The sequence below is a fragment of the Delphinapterus leucas genome, chromosome 11 (genome assembly GCF_059928025.1).
Source record: "Delphinapterus leucas isolate spDelLeu-1000000601 "Yukka" chromosome 11, BTC_Dleu_Yukka2, whole genome shotgun sequence".
Lineage (NCBI taxonomy): Eukaryota > Metazoa > Chordata > Mammalia > Artiodactyla > Monodontidae > Delphinapterus > Delphinapterus leucas.
Window position 1 is genome coordinate 42123397 of NC_143139.1, and position 20614 is coordinate 42144010.

General features: G+C 61.1%; 1 protein-coding gene across 8 annotated transcripts; it reads left to right on the forward strand.

Moving 5' to 3' along the window:
- The first annotated feature begins 4277 nt into the window (after positions 1-4277).
- On the forward strand, positions 4278-20600 carry TNS2 (tensin 2). Of its 8 annotated transcripts, none has more exons than XM_089920756.1 (29): positions 4278-4476; positions 8878-8986; positions 9488-9525; positions 10417-10455; positions 10746-10784; positions 10938-10987; positions 11218-11407; positions 11685-11735; positions 12028-12150; positions 12238-12302; positions 13138-13221; positions 13779-13891; positions 13986-14046; positions 14285-14360; positions 14617-14746; positions 14835-14900; positions 14982-15095; positions 15317-16528; positions 16669-16819; positions 16942-17531; positions 17647-17736; positions 18050-18175; positions 18381-18473; positions 18600-18677; positions 18846-18923; positions 19335-19503; positions 19594-19662; positions 19769-19798; positions 19963-20600. In XM_089920756.1, the coding sequence occupies exons 1-29, from the start codon at positions 4402-4404 to the stop codon at positions 20099-20101; spliced, it is 4248 nt and encodes a 1415-aa protein (XP_089776882.1). In that variant the 5' UTR covers positions 4278-4401; the 3' UTR covers positions 20102-20600. The 8 variants fall into 8 exon arrangements, 7 of the variants coding, with proteins under 7 accessions (XP_089776882.1, XP_089776884.1, XP_022427790.1 ...); XM_089920758.1 differs by having other exon boundaries at positions 11236-11407; XM_022572082.3 differs by lacking the exon at positions 4278-4476 and adding an exon at positions 6143-6244 and having other exon boundaries at positions 11236-11407.
- The last annotated feature ends 14 nt before the right edge of the window (positions 20601-20614 follow it).

Here is a 20614-nt window from a genome sequence, read left to right on the forward strand (position 1 = left end):
ATAGTCTGCTCTACACATAAACACACACACACACACACTATTCCACTCCCTATTGATAGTCTGCTCTACACACACACACACGCACACACACACACACACCCCTTTCTGAAGTTCCCTCTCAGTATTGGATGCCATTTTATGCAGGTGGAGGGTGGGAGTACAAGAGGAATCTGTTGATTGAGGCCCCAGAACTGGGAATTTGCGGAGCACAGGCTCCGGACGCGCAAGCTTAGCGGCCATGGCTCATGGGCCCAGCTGCGCCGCGGCATGTGGGATCTTCCCGGACCGGGGCACGAACCCGTGTCCCCTGCATCGGCAGGTGGACTCTCAACCACTGCGCCACCAGGGAAGCCCTCCCCTCTATTTTTACCTGGTGTTTACCTTTAATACTTGAGAGTATCTGTGTTCCATTTCCTGTAGTTTATTTTAGTCATAAGATTAAGCGGGAACTCTAGGGATAAATCCTCATGTCCTTGGGGTGGTGTCTCCATAAACCTCCACCCTTCAGTCTGGAGAGGTGATGTGTCTGCTGTCCTAGGCTATACCACACAGGCAGAGTGGAGTTACGGTTGACAGGGTGGTCTGGGTTACAACTGAGGCCACTTTTAATGCACAGGCAGCGGGAAATTTTCTAAACAGCTAGGGACAGACTGTTCATTGTTGCAAGGCAGGAAAGAGGTTAGAACAGTGGCAGAGAATCCTTAAGGTCACAAGGGGGTGGGAGCACAGAAAGCCACGGAAACCTCAGTCGACAATTTTGGGGACTTGGAGCCAAGAAGAAGTGTGGGGCGGGAGGTGTAAGGAGATGGAAGCACAGTGACACAGGTGGCTCTCCTGGGTCAACTGCAGCGGCAGCTGCTCTTGTAGTTTATTGCTGGTGCGTTGACTTCTGAAGTCGAGCAATAAGTGGCTTGGTGTGCTGTGATCCCTGTGGGTAGGGAGGAAAAGCTCCGGCCCAGGCTACCTGTACCTACAGCCTACGAGGCAACGCTTGCATACTGCAGCTCCACCGCAGGCAGCAGCCTCAGTCACATCCTCCAAAGCCTTCATTTCAAGCCACTCCCCCACTGTGTAATACTGAGGTCTTGGTAAATGATGATGGAAAAAAGGATGAAGCTAGGAAAGGCTGACCGGAAAGAGGTTCATGTTGGTTGTGCACAGAAAAGGCAGGGAGGAAAACTCCCTATACTGTGGCCCAACAGGGTACTCAAGTTCAAGGGAAAGGTAGGCACCGGTATGGTCCCCATCCTCAGTCATAAGAATGTGTGGACTCTTTCAGAAGCCCAACCGTGGAAACAGGTCCCAGGATGGGTCAGCCCTGTCAACCTACGTAAATCTTGAGCCATCAGAGGCTGCAGGTTTGGCATCAACTTCAGTCTGGTCGGGTCCCTCGTGTATTCCAATCCACATGGCTTAGTTTCTTCTAAACAGAGTCAAACACTAGGCTCTGGATCCCAAGGCGGGGTCCCAGTTAGTGCTGAGAGCGTCACCTCGAGCGCTAAGTGAGCTCACAGCATCTGGTTTCTCAGGAAGTGGGAGAGCTACATACACATCTGCTCCTGGGAAGCATTATTTCTCAAATAAAACCTTGTTTCTCAGCAACCATTTATAGCCCCCAGGGCCACAAGTGTGGAGGGAAGACTTGCCTTCCCTCACCCCCCAGCCTCAGCAGAAAGAAAGAGTTTGGAAGAGGCGAGCTGTGCAGCTCCCCGCCCAGCTGCAGCAACCTCCCAGCTGGACAATATATCCTCTGTCCTCAGCTAGGAGATCTGCCTCTGGAGACAGCTCTTCCCCTTCCCCCACTCTTCCTGGTTCCCAGAGCCCAAACCCTCCCCTGAAGTTCCCCTGACCTCTTCCAGCCAGACCAGCCTACTCTCTCAATGCTCTCCTATAGTCCCCCACCCCCAGGATCTGAGCACACTCAGTCACAGGCATGGGATCACCCCAGACCAGGGAAGAGGGAGTTCAGCCTTCTGTGCCAGGATGGGCTGCCCCCTGCATAGTTAAGGTAAGAAACCCTGCATGAAGGGTCAGAGGGTGTTCCTCAACTTGTTTCACCTTCACTAACATGATCCTGCTTTTCTCCTCCCTTTCCCCTTCCTTTCTAAAGTCCCCTCTGCTCTGAGCTGGTAGTCAGGATGCCTGGCTGGCCCTATGTGCCACGTGCCACCCATTATAATTTCACCCCCTCCAAGCCACCTTCTATATTTTCTCACTCTCAACCTTCCTCGTCAGCTTCCCCCCTGCAGCCCCCTTCCCCCGTCCCCACATTGAGAGCAGGAATCAAGTCTGGGCTGGAAGTTCCGCTACCCATCTTACGACCCTCCCCCAATTCCTTGGAACCTCAGAAGTGCCTCTTAGCGAGAATTCCCTGACGGTCCAGTGGTTAGGAGTCGGGGCTTTCACTGCTGAGGAGCCGGGTTTGAAAAAAAAAAAATTTCCTCTTAGGGGCAGCAATACCAGCATGAGTGTGAGGCTCTGGCCCTCCCATCATTCTGGGATCCAGTCAAGTACGTTTTCTCTGGGTCCCAGTCTCTCCTTTGGTACCTCTAAAACCTACCCTTTGGTGTGCATCCCAGGGCCCGGCCAAAGACCCTAATGAACTCTGGAAAGAGCAAGATTTTAAAAGAGGTAGACTTAGGCTCCAAAGAACTGAGTGAATTTTCATATCTTGGCTATCTCGATTACATAATCAAATCTTACCAAAATACACAGAATGACCTTCAGCCCTGCCCCTTCGCCAGTAGCCTCTGATCCCCGTGGCTCTCCTCTCTCCTCTGGCCTTCTCCAGACTCTGGCCTCTCACCTCCTCCCAGTGCCTCCCTACCTCTTCCCTCCCCCGCTCCGTTGGCCCCCAGCCCTTCCTCCAGATCCCAGTGACTCCTGCCTCTCTAATCTCTGCCTATTGGACACCAACTCAGTCAAGAGCAGTAAGATCAAGGCTCCCCGGTCCCAGCCACACCTACCCCTCCCAAATGCCAGTCTCTGGGGGACCTGCATTGTCACCATCCGCAGCTTCCCAGCCTCTTCCCTGCCGCCAGATTAGAATCAGGTGCCCCACTCCCTCGTAATCAGAACCAGACTTCTCAGCCTTTGCCAAAGGCTAGATGAGCACAGAAAAGACCCAGCTGAGAGAGGAGACAGCGAGGGATAGAAGGCCTTAGCGCTGGCGATACTGGCTGCCTTGAGCAGGCATTGGGCATTGAGGTCTGGGCACCGGCTCCTCAGAATCCGCCTGCCCCCCTCCCCCACCAGTTTTCATCATGGAAAATCCAGTGGGGAGGGTGAGGGAGAAAGTGTCAGGAAGTGCTCACTGCTAAAGAACATTGGGGAACCTGGGAATGGGAATAGATTGAGCTTCTAGAAAGACATCCTTTCCCTCTACCTTCCCCTCCAGGGTGGCACAACTCAAACCAGCCCCACAGCCCATTAACTCAACTCCAGGAAGTTCCTATCCAGTACCAACCAGATCCAGACACTGCAAAAGAAGTGAATGAGATTAGACCACAGAATAAATTTCCATGTCCACTGGAAAGCCTGGAACTTGAGTTAAATGAGAGGAAGACTTTAATAGAATTATCCTAGGGAACAGGAATGACAGTCCAGGTCCAAAGCAGGGCGATGTTTGGGCTGACTGGAGCAGCTTAGGCGTGGGGTTGGGAGGTTGAACTTGACCTGAAGGTCCTCAGCTGTGAGTCCTTTGGGGCAGACTAGGTGGCACTCGAGAAGTCTCCCGTGGCAGAGGACCAGAGGAGTGCGTCCAGCGACTTGGGACATAAGTGATACCAGATGCCTTCGATTGAAGTCCCGGTGGGTAGGTGGCGCTAGCCCCACTAGGCCAGGCCGCAGGTGGCCCCTGATTTCGGGGTCAGGCCCACTCCCAAACGCATTCCCGTGGAGGGGCCGAACTGAGAGAGGCCGAGGCAGTCCTCTGCACCCTTGTTTCTAGTGCCTTCTGGACCTGTGTCCACCTTTTCTTCTGCGTCTGTTTGGCTCGTAAGTTTTTTTGCCTGTGTCCCTCTGGGTCAGTCTCTTCCGGACTCTTTTGAGATTTTCCTGTCCCTGTGTTCTCCTCGTCCACCTCTCCCAAAATCTCTCCCCGCATTTCTGTCTCTTCCGATCTCCAAGGGTCTCTGCCAGTCCCCGCATGCCTCCTTCCCAGCTCCTGGGCGCGTGGGTTCGCCAGAGAAGGTGGGGAGGAGAAAAGGAAGAAGGAGAAGGACGAGGGGCGGGGAGCGGGCGGCACGTGGGGATTGGAGCCCGGGAAGGAGGGAGAGAGGGAGGGAGAGGAGCCCGCGGGAGGGAGGAGAGGGCGGCGCAGGGAGCGGCAGGGGCGAGCGCAGCGCGCCCGCCCCGTCTCCTCCGCCTCCTCCGCGTCCGCTCGGCGCGGGCCCGGACGAGATGGGCTGGCCCGGGGGCTCCCCCTGCTGCTGCCCCGCCCCGCCGCGCCCCCGCCCCGCCGGGCGCCCCCCGCAGGTGAGTGGCCGCGCTGCGCCGGGCGGGAGGGCGGCGGCCTGTGCGTCACGGCCCGGCGGGCAGTGCCGGGGGCGGTCGCCAGGGGGCGCGGGGCCACCGGGTGGGGCGAGGGGGCGCGGGGAGCGAGGCGGGCGCGCTGGGCCGGGGGTCGGGAGCCGCGGGGCCGGGGACGGCAGCGGGCGGGGCCCGGAGGCCGGAAAGGTGACCAGGGGGCGGGGCCGGCCCGCGGTCACTCCCCGGCCCGGCCGTCTCGCCTTCGCCCGTCCCGGGCGCACACGCCGCCGCTCCGTCCCGCCACGCACGCTCTCGCGCCGCCCCTGCAGGCCCGGGACCTGGGCGGGAACTGGCCGGGGAGAGTGCGAGTCAGGGTTTTGCTAGTTTACTTCACATCTGGGGAAACCGAGGCAGATTCGGCTTCCACCGTCAATTCTCCAGGTCACCCTGGGCACACTCGCACACTCCGCCTTCCCTCCTTGTCTCCTTCCCTGGGCCTCACCCCTCCTCGCGGCTGGGCTCCCAGCCGCTTATCCAACCACAGCTATTTCCAGGAAGGGGGAGTGTTGGGTGGAGGGGGTTCTCCAAACAAACCCAGGGCTTGGGAAGTAAGAGGGGGCCAGGCTGGGGGACAGACTGACGGGCTCTGGAAAGTTCCAGGCAGGAGGAGGGTGAGGGTCCCAGGGGTCTGGCCTGGCCTTCCCAGGCCTGCCCCAGCGAGCTGCTTTTCCTCTCAGCACTGCCTGAAGGCTCAGCGCTCTCCCATCCCGTCTCACTTCAGAGGTGCTCCACAGGGTGGGGAGGGACTCAAAGCCATGCTTCCCTGGCCACCCAACATGGGGGCTAGTGAGCCACCCACGAGGACAAGAGTGAGGGTCAGAGGAGGTCTGGGGACCTGTTGCCAGGTGAGGGGACTTTCAGCCTCGGGAGGCAGCAGGAGTAGAGAGAAGCCTGCTGGAGGGGTCCTGGCCAGGGTAACTGTAATAGGAGGGGAGAAGGGCCATCCCACCACTACCACAGCACCTCTCCTGATCCCAGCAGGGCTGGGGACTGGACCAGGCCAGGCCCGGTTGCCCACACTGGCCAGGGGCCTGGAATGTCCTGGGACCCAGCCAGGGCTGGTGGGGTGGGAGTGTGTTGCAGAGCCAGTGCCCCTCTCCAGTTACAGGCTAGGCCTCCCTCTGGCTAAGGTACCCTGGGGGCAGACTTCCTGACCTGGAAGGAGAACTAGAGCTTCAAGGGAGAAGCCTCAGGGTAAACCCAGTCCAGGCAGCCCAAGGAAGTGTCCTGATTGGGCTCATCCGGCAGCAGCGGCAGGGTTAGACCAACCCAGATGGGCTCGAGGGAGGGAGAGGGAAGGTTAAGGAGGACCTGGTGGGAGAAGCCAGAGCTGGGGGAGCTTCCAGAGCCCTGGGACATTCAGTAATACGCTGCAAATGGGGGCGGGACACGCACGTTTGCACATTCTTTCAAGCCACTGGACTGTTCCACTGGACTGCTCTGGGGAGCTGCTGTCCAAGGCTTGGGGCTGAGGACCCCCAGGCTATTAACCCCTTATACTTTCGGAAGATTACTCCCCTCCCATCCTTTCCAAGGCCCCAATCCACCTCCTTCCCTTAACTTCCGGGACAGGAAGCTGGCCGCATTCCCAGGAGGGAGGCAGGAGGCCCGCGGAGGGGCGTGGAGTATGTGTTGGGAGGGGGGCCTCCTGTCCGGTTCTCGGGCCCTGGGACAGCTGCTGAGGAAGGAGAGCAGAGCTGGGAGAGCCATGAAGGTAGCGTTCAGGCTCGGGGCGGGGTGCGGGGGGGGGCCAGACCTAGAGCTTGGGGTGGCAAGGCTCAAAAGAGCTAGAGACCTGAGAGAAACAAGCCAGAGAATAGGTAAGGTACTGTGTCAGGAGCAGAGCTGCTGGGGAGCTCTCAGGAGAAGGGCCCCAAATGCCTCGGGCTGGGGCAGGAGAATGGCTCGCTCCTGTGCGCAGAGCGGACTCCGGCTGGAATTTGACCTTCCAGTGTAGATGGTGGGGGCAGGGGGCCAGTGCACGTTCTCCTTTTCCTATTTCTTCACAACTGGTAAAACTGAGGCAGGAAGCTGGCCCTCAGTCCCATTCTCCCTAACCCTCAGGATGCACTTCAGTCCTGAGCTGGCTGGGGTGGCAATTCCCAGCTCCCACTCCCCCCACCAGAAGTCCCCAGAGAGCCTGAGAGTTCAGGCCGGGAGGCTGGCCTGGCTGGGACGCGGTGTTCCCCGCTGGCCCTTGAGCCCTGCCCTGAGACCTAAATTCCCACCCCGCCCCTGCCCCGCCCCACTGGGGGCTGGATCTCAGGATCCCACAGATCCCTGGATAGGGCAGATCCCTGGGCATGGGGCAGCTCCAGAGCAGGGTGGGCTGGGGGCAAAAGATCCTGGGCTGACACTCCCAGCAGGGTAGATCCTGGGAATCTGATCTCCTGGCCTCCCCCACTTCCTACCCCCCCCACCCGCCCCCACTTCCTGGAGCAGCGACCTGCCCCCTTCCCGCCTGCACTCCCCTCCACTTCCAGGGCTGGGCTTCTCCTCACACCAGCCAGACAGCCTACTCTCCACCCAGGGGAAGTGGCTGCCTCCGCCAGGCCGCTTCCAGGAAGCCCCGGGCCAGGCCCCAGCATTGTTCGGGCCCCACGGCCGGCACCCCCGGCAGCCGGACACCATGAAGTCCAGCGGCCCAGTGGAGAGGCTGCTCAGAGCCCTGGGGAGGAGGGACAGCAGCCGGGCCACCAACAGGGTAGGAGGGCCCATTGGCTGGGCAGAGGAGGGGCAGGGGTGGAGGTGTGGGCAGTGGGGGAGGGGGCCAGGACTCAGGCCAGACCCCCTTCCCAGTTTCAGCTTCCTCAGCCTTCTCCCCTTGTCCCGCATCCCCTCGCATCCCCTCGTTACGCTATCGCTCTGGAGTGGCCAGGTCTGGCTGTGGCGTGAGCAGCAGACGTTAGGGTTAGAGCAAAACCTGGTGTCCCTTTCAGCTCCCCTGACACATTCCCTGCCCTAGCCCAGGCCAGCCCTGCACCCAGGCAGGTATACATCATTGTAGGACCTTCCTGGGTACTATTCTGGAACCCCAGAGAGGACGTCCCTAAGCTGAGAAGTTTGAGGGAGATGGGATGGGGGTGGCGAAGGAAGGAAGGGAGGGCGGGAGGCAGCCAGGTCTCAGGAGTGCTTTAGACAAGGGGGGGGTTGATGGGCTTTCCACTGCTATCATCTGTGTGTGCCACTAATGCCAAAATGCACCCAAGTTTCCTAGTGGGTCTGACAGAGTTGGTCCAGCCCAGAAGAGTTCAAGTTGGGTTTAATCCAGAAGCTTCAGGGACAGCCAAGAGACCAGAGGTGCTGCCTGCATCCCCAGGCTGAGGGGCCTGGAGGCCCCATCACTGCCTTTCCCCACATTTTCTCAGCCTCACCCCAAAAGAAGCATCTCAGGGCAACATGAGACAATACAATGCGGGAGGGAGGCAGGAACTTGAACGCCAGAGGAGGAGAAAAATAGGTAGAAGAGAGAAGAGACAAGGAAGCAAATGGTCCCCAGAGGATGGGAGGGATGGGACAAGGTAGGCCTGGGCCATAGGGGGCATCCCAGCCCCCCCACTCACTGCACTCTGGGTGGGGAGGGCCCAGGAGCATCTGCTCCACCCTCTCCCCCTCCAACGCTGGAATCCCACTTGAACCTCCTCAAGTGACGGGGCACTTACTACATCCCGGAGCAGAAAGGCAGCGAAATATTTCCAAGTCCTGCCTCCATCTGCCTCTTCCTCTGAGCATTACCGCCCCCTCCTTACACAACTGCTGCCTGCCGCCTGGGTGCACAATGAGTAAACATGTTGTTCTGACACTAGGGGGAGGAGGGCGTGTCAGCCGCCTGGAGGACTGGGACATGGGGACCAGGGGAGCAGGCCTGGCTGAGGCCCTCCTGCCAGGTCTGTCTGGGTGCTGTGTGACTGACACCGTACATTCATGTCTGACCCCCTCCCTGCTCACTCTACCGAAGCCTCCAGCTGGGGAGGGCAAGATGGGAGGAGAAACAGGTTGTCTTCATAGCAGAGTCAAGGAGCGCCATCCCCCCACACCAGGACGGAAGCTCTAGGGCTTGGGTGGCAGTGACCGCAAGGGTATCACACACCAGGGCCACGTGAGGGGCCTAAGTGATCCCTTGGGGAGGAGCTGACCCAGCTAGGGTGACGCAAGGGGCCAGGTTCTATGCACTGTCTAGGACAAGCCCTACAACTGCCCGGAAACAGCTGTGGCCAAGTGCGTTCTACGAGTTTGGGGGCTTTATTGGGATGGAAGAGAGAAACTGTGCAGTGCTCGGGCCCCAGCCCGGTCCTGGAGATGGGCCCGTGGGAACTGACACCTCTGTCTGTCTGTCCCTCCACCTAGCCTAGAAAAGCTGAGCCACATAGCTTCCGGGAGAAGGTTTTCCGGAAGAAACCACCGGTCTGTGCAGTGTGTAAGGTGACCATCGATGGGACAGGCGTCTCATGCCGAGGTGAGGCGCCCTGCCCTATGCTGTGACTCTGCGAGCATCACCCAGCACCACTGGGTTGCACAACCCCAGCAGGCAGACCGCAGAACAGAACCCGTACTGCGCGTGCTGCCCCTGGGCTGGGCCACGTGGGAGCCAAGAGGAACTGCGTCCCCTCCAAACAGCCCTTGCTCCCCCAGCACCCCAGGAGACCCAGTACTCTAAATCACCTTCCCACTTAACCTGAGACTGGAGGCTTTCCTCCCTTGTTTCCTCTTTACCCGCACCCACCCTAGAACGTTACCCCTGGCTCCCTCCCTCCCTGGCCTGGGCAGTAGTGCACCACTGCCATGCGCTTCCCTTGAACTCTGCCCCTGCTCCCCCACTCCAGCCAGCTCATTACAGCCGGAGTCCTGGAAGTCCCAAGGTCTAGTTCCAGGGCCTGGGGAGATGGGAGAGGGCCACCCCTTCCACTGCCCCAGTGGGCCCCTGGCTAACCCCTCTCCTCCCCTCCATCCCCTCTAGTCTGCAAGGTTGCGACACACAGAAAATGTGAAGCAAAGGTGGGTACCTGCTGTGGGGAGAGGACTGGGGTCCCTTCCTCCTCTGAAACAGGCTTCTCCGACCACACTGGCATCAACCCTCCACCTTTCTCATCATTGGGGAACCCCTGCTGGGTGGGAGAGGGTACTGTACTGGGCCCTTTAAGAACCATCCTACTCCACCCCCTGGAGGGCTGGCCCAGGCAGCGCAGACAGCGACAGCGCAGCGTTTGTCTTGGTGCGGTGCCCAGGCTGCAGCTGGCGAGTGGATGGGGGGTGGGGAAGAGGAGGAGAGCAAGGAGGAGGAAGGGTGGGGTGGGTGGGTGTCAGAGCAGGATTTCGGAGACTGGCAGCCGGATGGGCTGTGCCTTCCTTCTGGGGAAGGGTCCTCAGGATGCCTGAGTGGGTCTTGTCCTGGGCCCTGGAAAGGCTGGGCAGAAGGTGCAAGGTGTAGATAGCACCCACTGTCCACTGGGAACCTGAGACAGCTGCATCTCTGGGGAGGTGCCCTGGTCCTCCTCCTGCAGCGTGAGGGGTCCTAGGGCCTTGGAGCTGGCTTTGGGGAGCTGTGTGCCCAGGGGCGGGGTCTCCCAGTGAAAGAGGCCAGTGTCCGTCCCTAGCCATGGCCTGCCTGCATGGCTCTATATATAACTCCTGCCCTGCAGCTGGATGAATGGGGGTCTGTGTGGGCAGGGGGCTGGAAGCCAAGAGTAACAAGTGGGGGGCCCAGGGGTGGGGGACCGAGAGGCCAGAGGGGAGGCTCCCTTAAATAGAGGAACCTCAGTTGCAGCCTGCGCCCATCTGCTGACAGCCCCTCCAACTTCTCGCTGAAGCTGAGGGGTGGCCCCATCCTTAAGCCCGGGAAAGCCCATTTCACCAGCAGCTCAGCTCCTCACTCCCGTCTCCTTCCAGGTGACTTCATCCTGTCAGGCCTTGCCTCCCACGGAGCTGGTAAGTATGCTCTGGGATGGGGAGACCGAGGCAAGGAACCTGGCTGTGGCGGTGTCCAGAGGTCTGGTGGCCACAGAGAGGGCCCCCAGGAGGTTACCTTGAATGGACTAATGTGGATAGTGGTCAATCCTGAGGCAGTGGGAAAAAATCTGAGCCCTCTGCTATCGTCCTCTTGGGCCTGCTGGGGGCTAGGACTCCGCCCACCCCCCCCAGTACATCCCTCACAGGGACGCCGGCTGGTCCTCGCCCCTTCCCTAACCACTCCCTTTTCCTCCCCCATCTCCCTCTAGCGGAGAAACACGGCCCCTGTGAGGCGCATAGAGCACCTGGTAAGGTGATGCTGGAGGAGGGGGGCGGAAGCAGGTAGCTCTGGGACTAAGGACCTAGGTTTCTTCTGAGGCAAAAGTTCATGGAACTCTGGAGTGGGGACCCTCGAGTGAGGGGCACAAAAGACGTGTGCAAAGTCTCATCTCATCCACCAGGGATCCACCAAGTCTCTGAACTACTCAAAGCAACGCAGCACTCTGCCCAGGTAAGTGAGGGCGCGGGGTGTGGTCCCATATGAGCCCCTTCCGCTGGCCTCACACCTCAGCCCAGGGCAGGGCCCCCCAACAAAGCTCTCCAGGCCAGCGCCGCCTCCCAGCTGGTCCCACCCACTCTCAGGACCCAGGAGACCTCACCTGTAGTCAGCCAAACACCCTTCCTTCACACCAGCCTCCGGTGCCCGCCCCACCCCCACTCTCCGCCCTGTTCCTAACACAGGCTTCGCCTCCTCCCCAGGAGCTTCAGCCTGGATCCTCTCATGGAGCGCCGCTGGGACTTGGACCTCACCTACGTGACGGAGCGGATCCTGGCCGCCGCCTTCCCCGCGCGGCCCGACGAACAGCGACACCGGGGACACCTGCGCGAGCTGGCTCACGTGCTGCAATCCAAGCACCGCGACAAGTACCTGGTGAGGGGCGGGACCTGTCTCAGTCAGCCAACGAGAGGGCTGGGAGGTCCAGGCCCCTCCCTGACGTCACGCCGCGGAGGCGGAGCCCCGAGTGGGCGGGGCCCGGGCGCAAACCTGGACCGCCGACTGGGCTGTACGAGCTAGGTTGGGCCTTAGCGACCTCCTCATTTTGGAGAAAGGCCCTTCCTTAGGGTCACAGCGGGTGATACCACCTCCAAGCATCATCGCGCCTCGCTGCCTGGGGTCATTTCGCCTAATGCCCCCACTTTACTTGCAGCTCTTCAACCTTTCAGAGAAAAGACATGACCTGACCCGCCTAAACCCCAAGGTAGGAGGGGATTAAAGCCATCACCCCCTGCCTCCTCGGTATTAATAGTAGCAATTGCTATCTACTTCACTCTGAAGCACTTTCCCATATGACACGTCACTTGGGACACCCCAAAGCATGGTGCATCAGGTATCAACCCGTTGTCCAGGTGAGGGAAGTGTTGAAGCTGCCATGGACACAGCCAGCAGGCCCCTGACCTTGTCTCCAGGCCCCTACATCCTGTCCCTCTTCCACCCCCACCCACCTCTTCTTTGGTGGCCACCAGCCCCAGTCCCACTCCTGCACCCCTCAGGTCCAGGACTTTGGCTGGCCTGAGCTGCACGCGCCCCCGCTGGACAAGCTGTGCTCCATCTGCAAAGCCATGGAGACGTGGCTCAGTGCTGACCCGCAGCATGTGGTCGTACTGTACTGCAAGGTGAGCTGGGAGCGCGAGTTCGCAGGGCTGGGGTGCCCTCAGCCAGGGTCCCCAGCAAGCCCTGCATCCCTGCCTCTTTGTCCTTAGGGGAGCAAGGGCAAGCTCGGGGTCATCGTCTCTGCCTACATGCACTACAGCAAGATCTCTGCAGGGTAAGGCTCCCCAGCCCCGAGCGCCCCCTTCCCCAGTGACCCTTCCTCCAGCTGGCCCTTGACGAGCCCATCTCCTCTGAAGCCCACCTCAGTGTTCAGAAGAGCCATTTACTATAAACTTGACCTTTCCACCTCCTTCTTCTCACTTGTACTTCACCACAGTTTTCCTAGGGCTGCTGTAACACAGTGCCACAAACTAAGTGGCTTAAGACAACAGAAACCTGTTGTCTCAGTTCTGGGGGCTACAAGTCTAAAATCTGAGGTGTCAGCAGGGCCACACTCCCACTGAGACTCTGGGTAGAGACCTTCCTGGCCTCTTCCTAGCTCCTGGTGCTGGCCAACAGTCCTTGGTGTTCCTTGGCTTGCAGATGCATCACTCCGATCTCTGCCTTTGTTGTCACATGGCCTTCTTCCTGTGTGTCTGTGTGTCTGTGTCTCTTCTTCTCTTCTTCTCTTCTTCTAAGGACACCAGTCATATTGGATTAAGGGCTCATCCTACTCCAGTATAACATCATAACTAATTACATCTGCAACGACCCTATTTCCAAATAAGGTCACATTCTGAGGTACATATCTTTTGCGGGGACACGATTCAACCCATAACATGGTCTTATTGTCCCATTTTACAGAGGAAGAAACTAAAACTCAGGGAACAATTGCCCGAGGTCCAACAACCAGTAAAGTGACTGGGGTTTCTAGCTCTCTTCACCACCACTCTGGGCCTCCTCTAGACTTGGGGGAAATCGCACCTCTCTTCCCTCCCCTGGGGCTTAGGGATGGGAGACCAGGTTGGAGACCAGCCCCTAAGACCCCACCCTGGTCTCGCTCTCCCCAGGGCGGACCAGGCGCTGGCTACCCTTACCATGCGGAAGTTCTGTGAGGACAAAGTGGCCTCGGAGCTGCAGCCCTCCCAGCGCCGGTGAGCAGCCTAGGTGGGGACGGGCCAGAGGAGCAGTTCCCTCCGTGGCTGCGAAGGCCGAGGTTCTCTCGTTCATGCCGCACACCTTCATGGAGCGCCTCCTGTGTGCTTGGGACTGTGCCAAATGCTGAGAACGCAGAACAAGCACAGGGTCCCTGCTCTCATGGGGCTTATTTACATGCTAGTGGGGTAGACGGCAATAAACCTGTGAATAAAGAGACAAGGTCGTTTTGGATGATGACAGGTGCTATCTATACAAAAAATAAAGCTGAGTCTCGTGATGAACGGAGACTCACAGGACAGTCAGGGCCCACCGCTATATTACGTGAGGCAGAGATCTGGGGGAAGGGCATTCTAGACAGAGGGAACAGCAAGGACAAAACCTCGTAGACAGCAAGAAGGATGGAGGTTAGATGCAAGGAAGACATCTCTGTTGAGCTGGAAGATGGGAGGGAAGCGCCGAGGAGAAGGTGGCTGGGGCAGCGTTCGTAGTTGAGATGACACCAGGGGATCTCCAGAGGAAGGGGCTTACGTCCTCCTTGACATCCCCCCACCAGGTATATCAGCTACTTCAGTGGTCTGCTGTCTGGCTCCATCAGAATGAACAGCAGCCCTCTCTTCCTGCACTATGTGCTCGTGCCCATGCTGCCAGCCTTTGAACCTGGCACGGGTGAGTCTGCTTGGAATGTACTCCAGGGAGCGGGCTGTCCCCCACCCCCTCCACTCAGCACCCCTCACGTGCCTTCTCCTTCTTGCCCCTCCAGGTTTCCAACCCTTCCTCAAGATCTACCAGTCCATGCAGCTTGTCTACACATCTGGAATCTAGTGAGTGCTCTGTTCCCGGGCCCCTGCTTCTCTGCTCCCTGGGTCCCTGTTTCTCCAGCCACTGCACCCACAAACTGATAGCATCACAGAATCCGTTTTATAGGTGGGGAGGCTAATGCTTACAGGGCTCTCACTAAGGCAGTGTTCAATCTCCAATCTCCCAACTGCCTCCTGAATCTTCACAGCCACCCGTGTACCCGAGTGCCCCTGATTCACCTCTGCCCTCTCTCTTCCTCAGTCATGTTGCAGGCCCTGGTCCCCAGCAGCTTTGCATCAGCCTGGAGCCGGCTCTCCTCCTCAAAGGCGATGTCATGGTGAGGGGGCCTTAGCGACAGGGAGAGTCCTGGGGGTGGGGTGAGGGGCGGTGGTATGAGCCGCCAGCTGCACAGTCTCTGGTGAGCCATCAATTTGAGGCTGATGGGAGGGCAAAGAGGGCGTCCTCCTGATGGGGAGGTCACCCTGGGGTTCAGGCAAGGCAGAGCCGTGGCCAGATAGTCCCCAGGGTGGAAGCACCGAGGAGACGTGAGTGGACACGAGGGCCTGAACACCGGTCTCCCTCCCCTCACCCAGGTGACGTGCTATCACAGGGGTAGCCGGGGGACTGACCGGACCCTCGTGTTCCGAGTCCAGTTCCACACGTGTACCATCCATGGACCACGGCTCACCTTCCCCAAGGACCAGCTGGACGAGGCCTGGGCCGGTGAGTTGGAGACAAGCGGCTTGGGGGCTGGAGCCCAGGTGAGGGCGGGCAGGCGGGCGCCTGGTTCCTCACTGCCCACTCCCCGCAGACGAGAGGTTCCCCTTCCAAGCCTCGGTGGAGTTCGTCTTCTCCTCCAGCCCAGAGAAGATCAAAGGTGAGAGCCAGGCCTGGCCCTGGCGGGGGGCGGAGGGGAGTCGTCCCTCCCTGCGCCTCACCCCCGGGTGCACTTCCGTAGGCAGCACCCCACGGAACGAGCCCTCGGTCTCTGTTGACTACAACACGGCAGAGCCTGCCGTGCGCTGGGACTCCTACGAGAACTTCAACCTGCACCACGAGGACAGTGTGGATGGTGTGTGGGGCGCGGGGCGGCAGGAGGTGGAGTTTTGGGGGGCACACTCTTCCCTCCCCAGGCAGACACCCCTCCCAAGAGACACCCGCTGAGCTGGAGTCTCCTGCGCTGTCCCCTGTTAACACACGCGCTCGCTCTCTCTCTCTCTCTCTCTCTCTCTCTCTCTCACTCTCGCCCCCTTTTGCCTGCTTGCCCTCCCTCCCGGATCTCTCCCCACCCAGACTCCGTCACCCATACCCGGGGGCCCCTGGATGGCAGTCCTTATGCCCAGGTGCAGCGGGCCCCCCGCCAGACCCCGCCGGCGCCCTCTCCGGAGCCGCCCCCGCCCCCGCTGCTCTCTGTCAGCAGCGATTCTGGCCATTCTTCCACGCTGACCGCCGAGCCCGCCGCCGAGTCCCCTGGCCGGCCACCCCCGACAGCTGCCGAGCGGCGGGAGCTGGAGCGCCTCCTGGGGGGCTGTGGCGTGGTCGCCGGGGGCCGGGGAGCTGGGCGTGAGACGGCCATCCTCGATGATGAAGAGCAGCCCCCGGCGGGCGGAGGCCCCCGCCTTGGAATGTATTCGGGACACAGGCCTGGCCTCAGCCGCCACTGCTCCTGCCGCCAGGGCTACCGGGAACCCTGCGGGGTCCCCAATGGGGGCTACTACCGGCCAGAGGGGACCCTGGAGAGGAGGCGGCTGGCCTACGGGGCCTACGAGGGGCCCCCACAGGGCTATGCTGAGGCCTCCGTGGAGAAGAGGCGCCTCTGCCGATCGCTGTCCGAGGGACCGTACCCCTACCCGCCTGAGCTGGGGAAACCGGCCAACGGGGACTTTGGCTACCGCGCCCCAGGCTACCGGGAGGTGGTGATCCTGGAGGACCCTGGGCTGCCTGCCCTGTGCTCATGCCCCGCCTGTGAGGAGAAGCTAGCGCTGCCCACGGCAGCCCTCTATGGGCTGCGCCTGGAGAGGGAGGCTGGAGAGGGGTGGGCGAATGAGGCTGGCAAGCCCCTCCTGCACCCGGTGCGACCTGGGCACCCGCTGCCCCTGCTGGTGCCTTCCTGTGGGCACCACCATGCCCCAGTGCCCGACTACAGCTGCCTGAAGCCACCCAAGGCAGGCGAGGAAGGGCATGAGGGCTGCTCCTACGCCATGTGCCCCGAAGGCAGGTATGGGCATCCAGGGTACCCTGCCCTGGTGACATACGGCTATGGAGGAGCGGTTCCCAGTTACTGCCCAGCGTATGGCCGGGCGCCTCACAGCTGCGGGTCTCCAGGCGAGGGCAGAAGGTATCCCAGCTCTGGTGCCCACTCCCCCCGGGCTGGCTCCATTTCCCCCGGCAGCCCACCCTACCCCCAATCCAGGAACCTCAGCTACGAGATCCCTGCAGAGGAGGGAGGGGACAGGTATCCACCGCCCGGGCACCTGGCCCCAGCAGGACCCTTGGCATCTGCAGGTGAGGGCGCTGGGACGGGGAGTGCCCAGGGCAGAGGAGGGCTCTGGAAGATGGTGGGGGAAGCACAGAGTGAGAAAGAGCTAAGCCAGACAGAAGGGGCTCTTCCTGGCTCACAGCCCCTCCTCTCACCTTCCCTGCAGAGTCGCCGGAGCCGGTGTCCTGGAGGGAGAGCCCCAGCGGGCACAGCACCCTGCCTCGGTCTCCCCGAGATGCCCAGTGCAGTGCCTCTTCTGAGCTGTCCGGTCCCTCCACGCCCCTGCACACCAGCAGCCCAGTCCAGGGCAAGGAGAGGTACCCAGAGGGGTTGGGCAGCTCAGGCGCCTCTTGGTCCAGGCAGACCCTGAAGCCTGGGGTGGGGGCAGCTCTCACGGGGTTCTGCGGCTCTACTAACCACCTGCCCTCCCACCCCGCAGCGCCCGACGGCAGGACACTAGGTCCCCCACCTTGGCGCCCACTCAGAGACTGAGTCCTGGAGAGGCCTTGCCACCTGCTTCCCAGGGAGGGGCTGAAAGAGCTCCAGAGCTGCCAGCAAGAAGTGGGCCTGAGCCTCCGGCCCCTGGTCCCTTCTCCCCAGCCTCCCCGCCCAGCTCACCCAACGACTGGCCTCAGGAGAGGAGCCCGGGGGGCCGTTCGGACAGCACCAGTCCAAGGGGCCCTGTACCCACCACCCTGCCCGGCCTCCGCCACGCCCCCTGGCAGGGCCTTCGAGACTCCCCGGACAGCCCAGACGGGTCCCCCCTCACCCCTGTGCCTACTCAGATGCCCTGGCTTGTGGCTAGCCCAGAGCCGCCGCGGAGCTCACCCGTACCTGCCTTCCCTCTGGCTGCATCTTATGACATCAGTGGCCCTACCCAGCCCCCACTTCCCGAGAAGCGCCACCTGCTGGGGCCTGGGCAACAGCCGGGACCCTGGGGCCCAGAGCAGGCATCGCCACCAGCTAGAGGCACGAGTCACCATGTCACCTTTGCACCTCTGGTCCCGGATAATGCCCCCCAACCCCCAGGTATAAAGGCCTTCAGGTGGCTGGGGCCACCTTGGGAGAACCCTTTTTCCCAGGGAGGGGCATGGCATGGGGACTGGGGAGCCCTGAGGCCAAGCTCAGTCCCTCCCTGTCCTAGAGCCTCCTATGCAAGAGAGCCAGAGCAACGTCAAGTTTGTCCAGGATACGTCCAAGTTCTGGTATAAGCCACACCTGTCCCGTGACCAAGGTGAGAAGCCAGCCTGCTCCCACCCCCGTCCAGGGCTCTGGCTCGGCTTTGGAGCCCATCCTTCCAGTCAGTGCCTCTTCCCCGTCTCAGTGGGCCTCCTCTGGGCCGAGCCTTTCTCTAGCTGGTGATTCTGGGCTTCGGGCTCAAGGAGGTCTAACACTGTCAGCGCTCTGTGCGCTGACTCCCCAGTGGCGTCCCGGGTGCTGTCGCTGCAGCTGTTAGGGCCAGAGGCCTGGGGAACTTGGGCAGCAGAGCGGAGGGGCTCCTTGGGGCTCAGTCGGCCGCTGAGAAGACTTCTCCCAACCTCCTGCAGCCATCGCCCTGCTGAAGGACAAGGACCCTGGGGCCTTCTTGATCAGGGACAGTCATTCATTCCAAGGAGCCTATGGGCTGGCTCTCAAGGTGGCTACGCCCCCACCCAGCGCCCAGCCCTGGAAAGGTACAGAATGGTCAACCGTGAGGGAAACGGGGAGTGGGGTGTGGGGAGGTACCAGAGGCCAGACAAGGCAGGGTGGGCCATGTCGCTTCTTAGTGGGGAGAGGGAGCAAGTGTCCTCTCCAGCTCGGGAAAGAATTCCAGCAGGCGAGAAGCAGAACCTGGAATCTGACGAAGCCTTCCTCTCCCCTCCCCTCCCCTCCGCTCAGGGGACCCCTTGGAACAGCTGGTCCGCCATTTTCTCATTGAGACTGGGCCCAAAGGGGTGAAGATCAAGGGGTGCCCCAGCGAGCCCTACTTTGGTGAGAAGCAGGGGCTGGGAAGGCTGCACTGGGCTGGTCCAGGGAGGCCAAGAGGCGTCAGGAGGGAGGAGGTAGACCGCGGGTATCTCCGGGTGCCTCGAGACCCCACTCGCCTCTCCCCTGCAGGCAGCCTGTCGGCCCTGGTCTCCCAGCACTCCATCTCCCCGCTGTCCCTGCCCTGCTGCCTGCGTATTCCCAGCAAAGGTGGGTGTCCGGTCATCTGTCCTCCCACCTCTCCCCACCCACTGCAGGCAAAGGCAGAATCCCTAGGCCCTGGCTTCCCGCCTGCCTGCCTGCCTTCCCTCGGGGACGGCAGAGGTTGCTCTCCATCTCCCAGCACTGCCACTCCCCACTGGCCCCCGTTTCCCTCAGATCCTCTGGAGGAGGCCCCAGAGGCCCCAGCGCCCGCCAACATGAGCACAGCGGCAGACCTCCTGCGCCAGGGCGCCGGTACGGGCCTCTCCCTCCTCTCCTCCCCCTGGGCACCAAGGGGGCCGTTGCTGATACATGGGGCACTGAAAGGCCTTGAGGTGGGTGGGTGGGCCCTGGCGGATGCGTCTAACCCCTGAGGGCAGGGGGAGCCCTGCATCTGTAGGCACAGTGGGAGAGGGAGTCCTTGGTCTAGGCTCTGTGGGGAGGGGGCTTGTTAGGACGCAGATTCTCAGGCCTCTTTCCAGCACCTCTGACTGTGGATCTGGGGGAGGCACAGAATCTGCCTTTTTAACAGGTTACCTGTGTGACACGCATCCCGAGCGCACTAGCTGGGGAAAGTGCGAGAGCCGGTGGGGTGGGGGGATCGAGGGAAGATAGACCCGGGGGCAGGCAGAGCCGCTGCTCCCTCCAACCCCCCGCCCCCCCCAGCCTGCAGTGTGCTCTACCTGACCTCAGTGGAGACGGAGTCGCTGACAGGCCCCCAAGCGGTGGCGCGGGCCAGCTCCGCAGCTCTGAGCTGCAGCCCCCGCCCCACGCCAGCCATTGTCCACTTCAAGGTCTCAGCCCAGGGCATCACGCTGACGGACAACCAGAGGAAGTGAGTGTGCGTGCCAAGCCCCCCCGGGGGAGGGGTACAGGCCCTGGGGCCCCGATTTCCGGGTGACTTTCCCCACCCTCCTCCTCACAGGCTCTTCTTTCGCCGCCATTATCCAGTGAACAGCATCACCTTCGCCAGCACTGACCCTCAGGACCGGAGGTGACCCTCTCCCTCCCAGCCCTTTCGCCCCACAGTCCCCAGCCCAGCTCTTCCGTTGGTAGCTATTCCCCGGGTGCATCCCTTCACAGTTCTTCTCCTTCTGCAGATGGACCAACCCGGACGGGACCACCTCCAAGTAAGCCTCCCTGGGAGTGCAGTCGCGCCTCCCTGGCATGGCATGGCATGGCACTGGCGTGGCACTGGCGTGGCATCGAGGCACCTCCTTCCTCCCCAACCCTGGCGTGGTAGTCCCTGTGGAAGGGATGCTGAGCCCTCCCCATCCTGCCTTTGTACCCCCAGGATCTTTGGTTTCGTGGCCAAGAAGCCGGGAAGCCCCTGGGAGAATGTGTGTCACCTCTTTGCAGAGCTTGACCCAGATCAGCCTGCAGGTGCCATTGTCACCTTCATCACCAAAGTTCTGCTGGGCCAGAGAAAATGAAGGAAGGCCACAAGCTCCGAGCCCACATCGACACTGCGCCCCTCTCAGCACCCCACAGCCCTCACTTCCCCTGGCCTGGACCCAGGAGACCCGGGATCCAGCCCCTCCCCTAGGAACGGGGAGCGGACACCGGCCTGGGACACTGCTCTCCTTCCCCGCCCCCAGCCTGCTAAGCAAAGTGGACGGGCCCATGAGATGACCTTGCATGTGAGCAGATGGCAGAGATGGGTGTGTGAAGGGTGAGAAGGCATCAGCAGTGGAGCCTGGAGGAGATGGGGATGGCCCTGCCTGCGCGAGAACATCAGCGCTGGCGGAGACAGGCCCTGCTAGCTCCACCCAGCTGCAGGTCCCAGCATGGCAGGGAGAGGGGAGAGTGTGGGGAGCAAGGCACTCCCTCCTCTGCCTCCCCTCTGAGCAGAGAGATCAGAGTGGGATCACATGAAAAGGGGGCTAAAAAAGAGTCTATTTTTGTCTAATAATAAAGAGTTTCTATAACGTTTAGTCGGAGTTGGA

Coding starts and splice junctions, on each gene's coding strand:
- TNS2 (XM_089920756.1), top strand. CDS start 4,402: ATGGGCTGGCCCGGGGGCTCCCCCTGCTGCTGCCCCGCCCCGCCGCGC. Junction 18,474..18,599: donor CCCCAGCGAGCCCTACTTTG/GTGAGAAGCAGG, acceptor TCTCCCCTGCAG/GCAGCCTGTCGGCCCTGGTC. Junction 18,678..18,845: donor CCTGCGTATTCCCAGCAAAG/GTGGGTGTCCGG, acceptor CGTTTCCCTCAG/ATCCTCTGGAGGAGGCCCCA.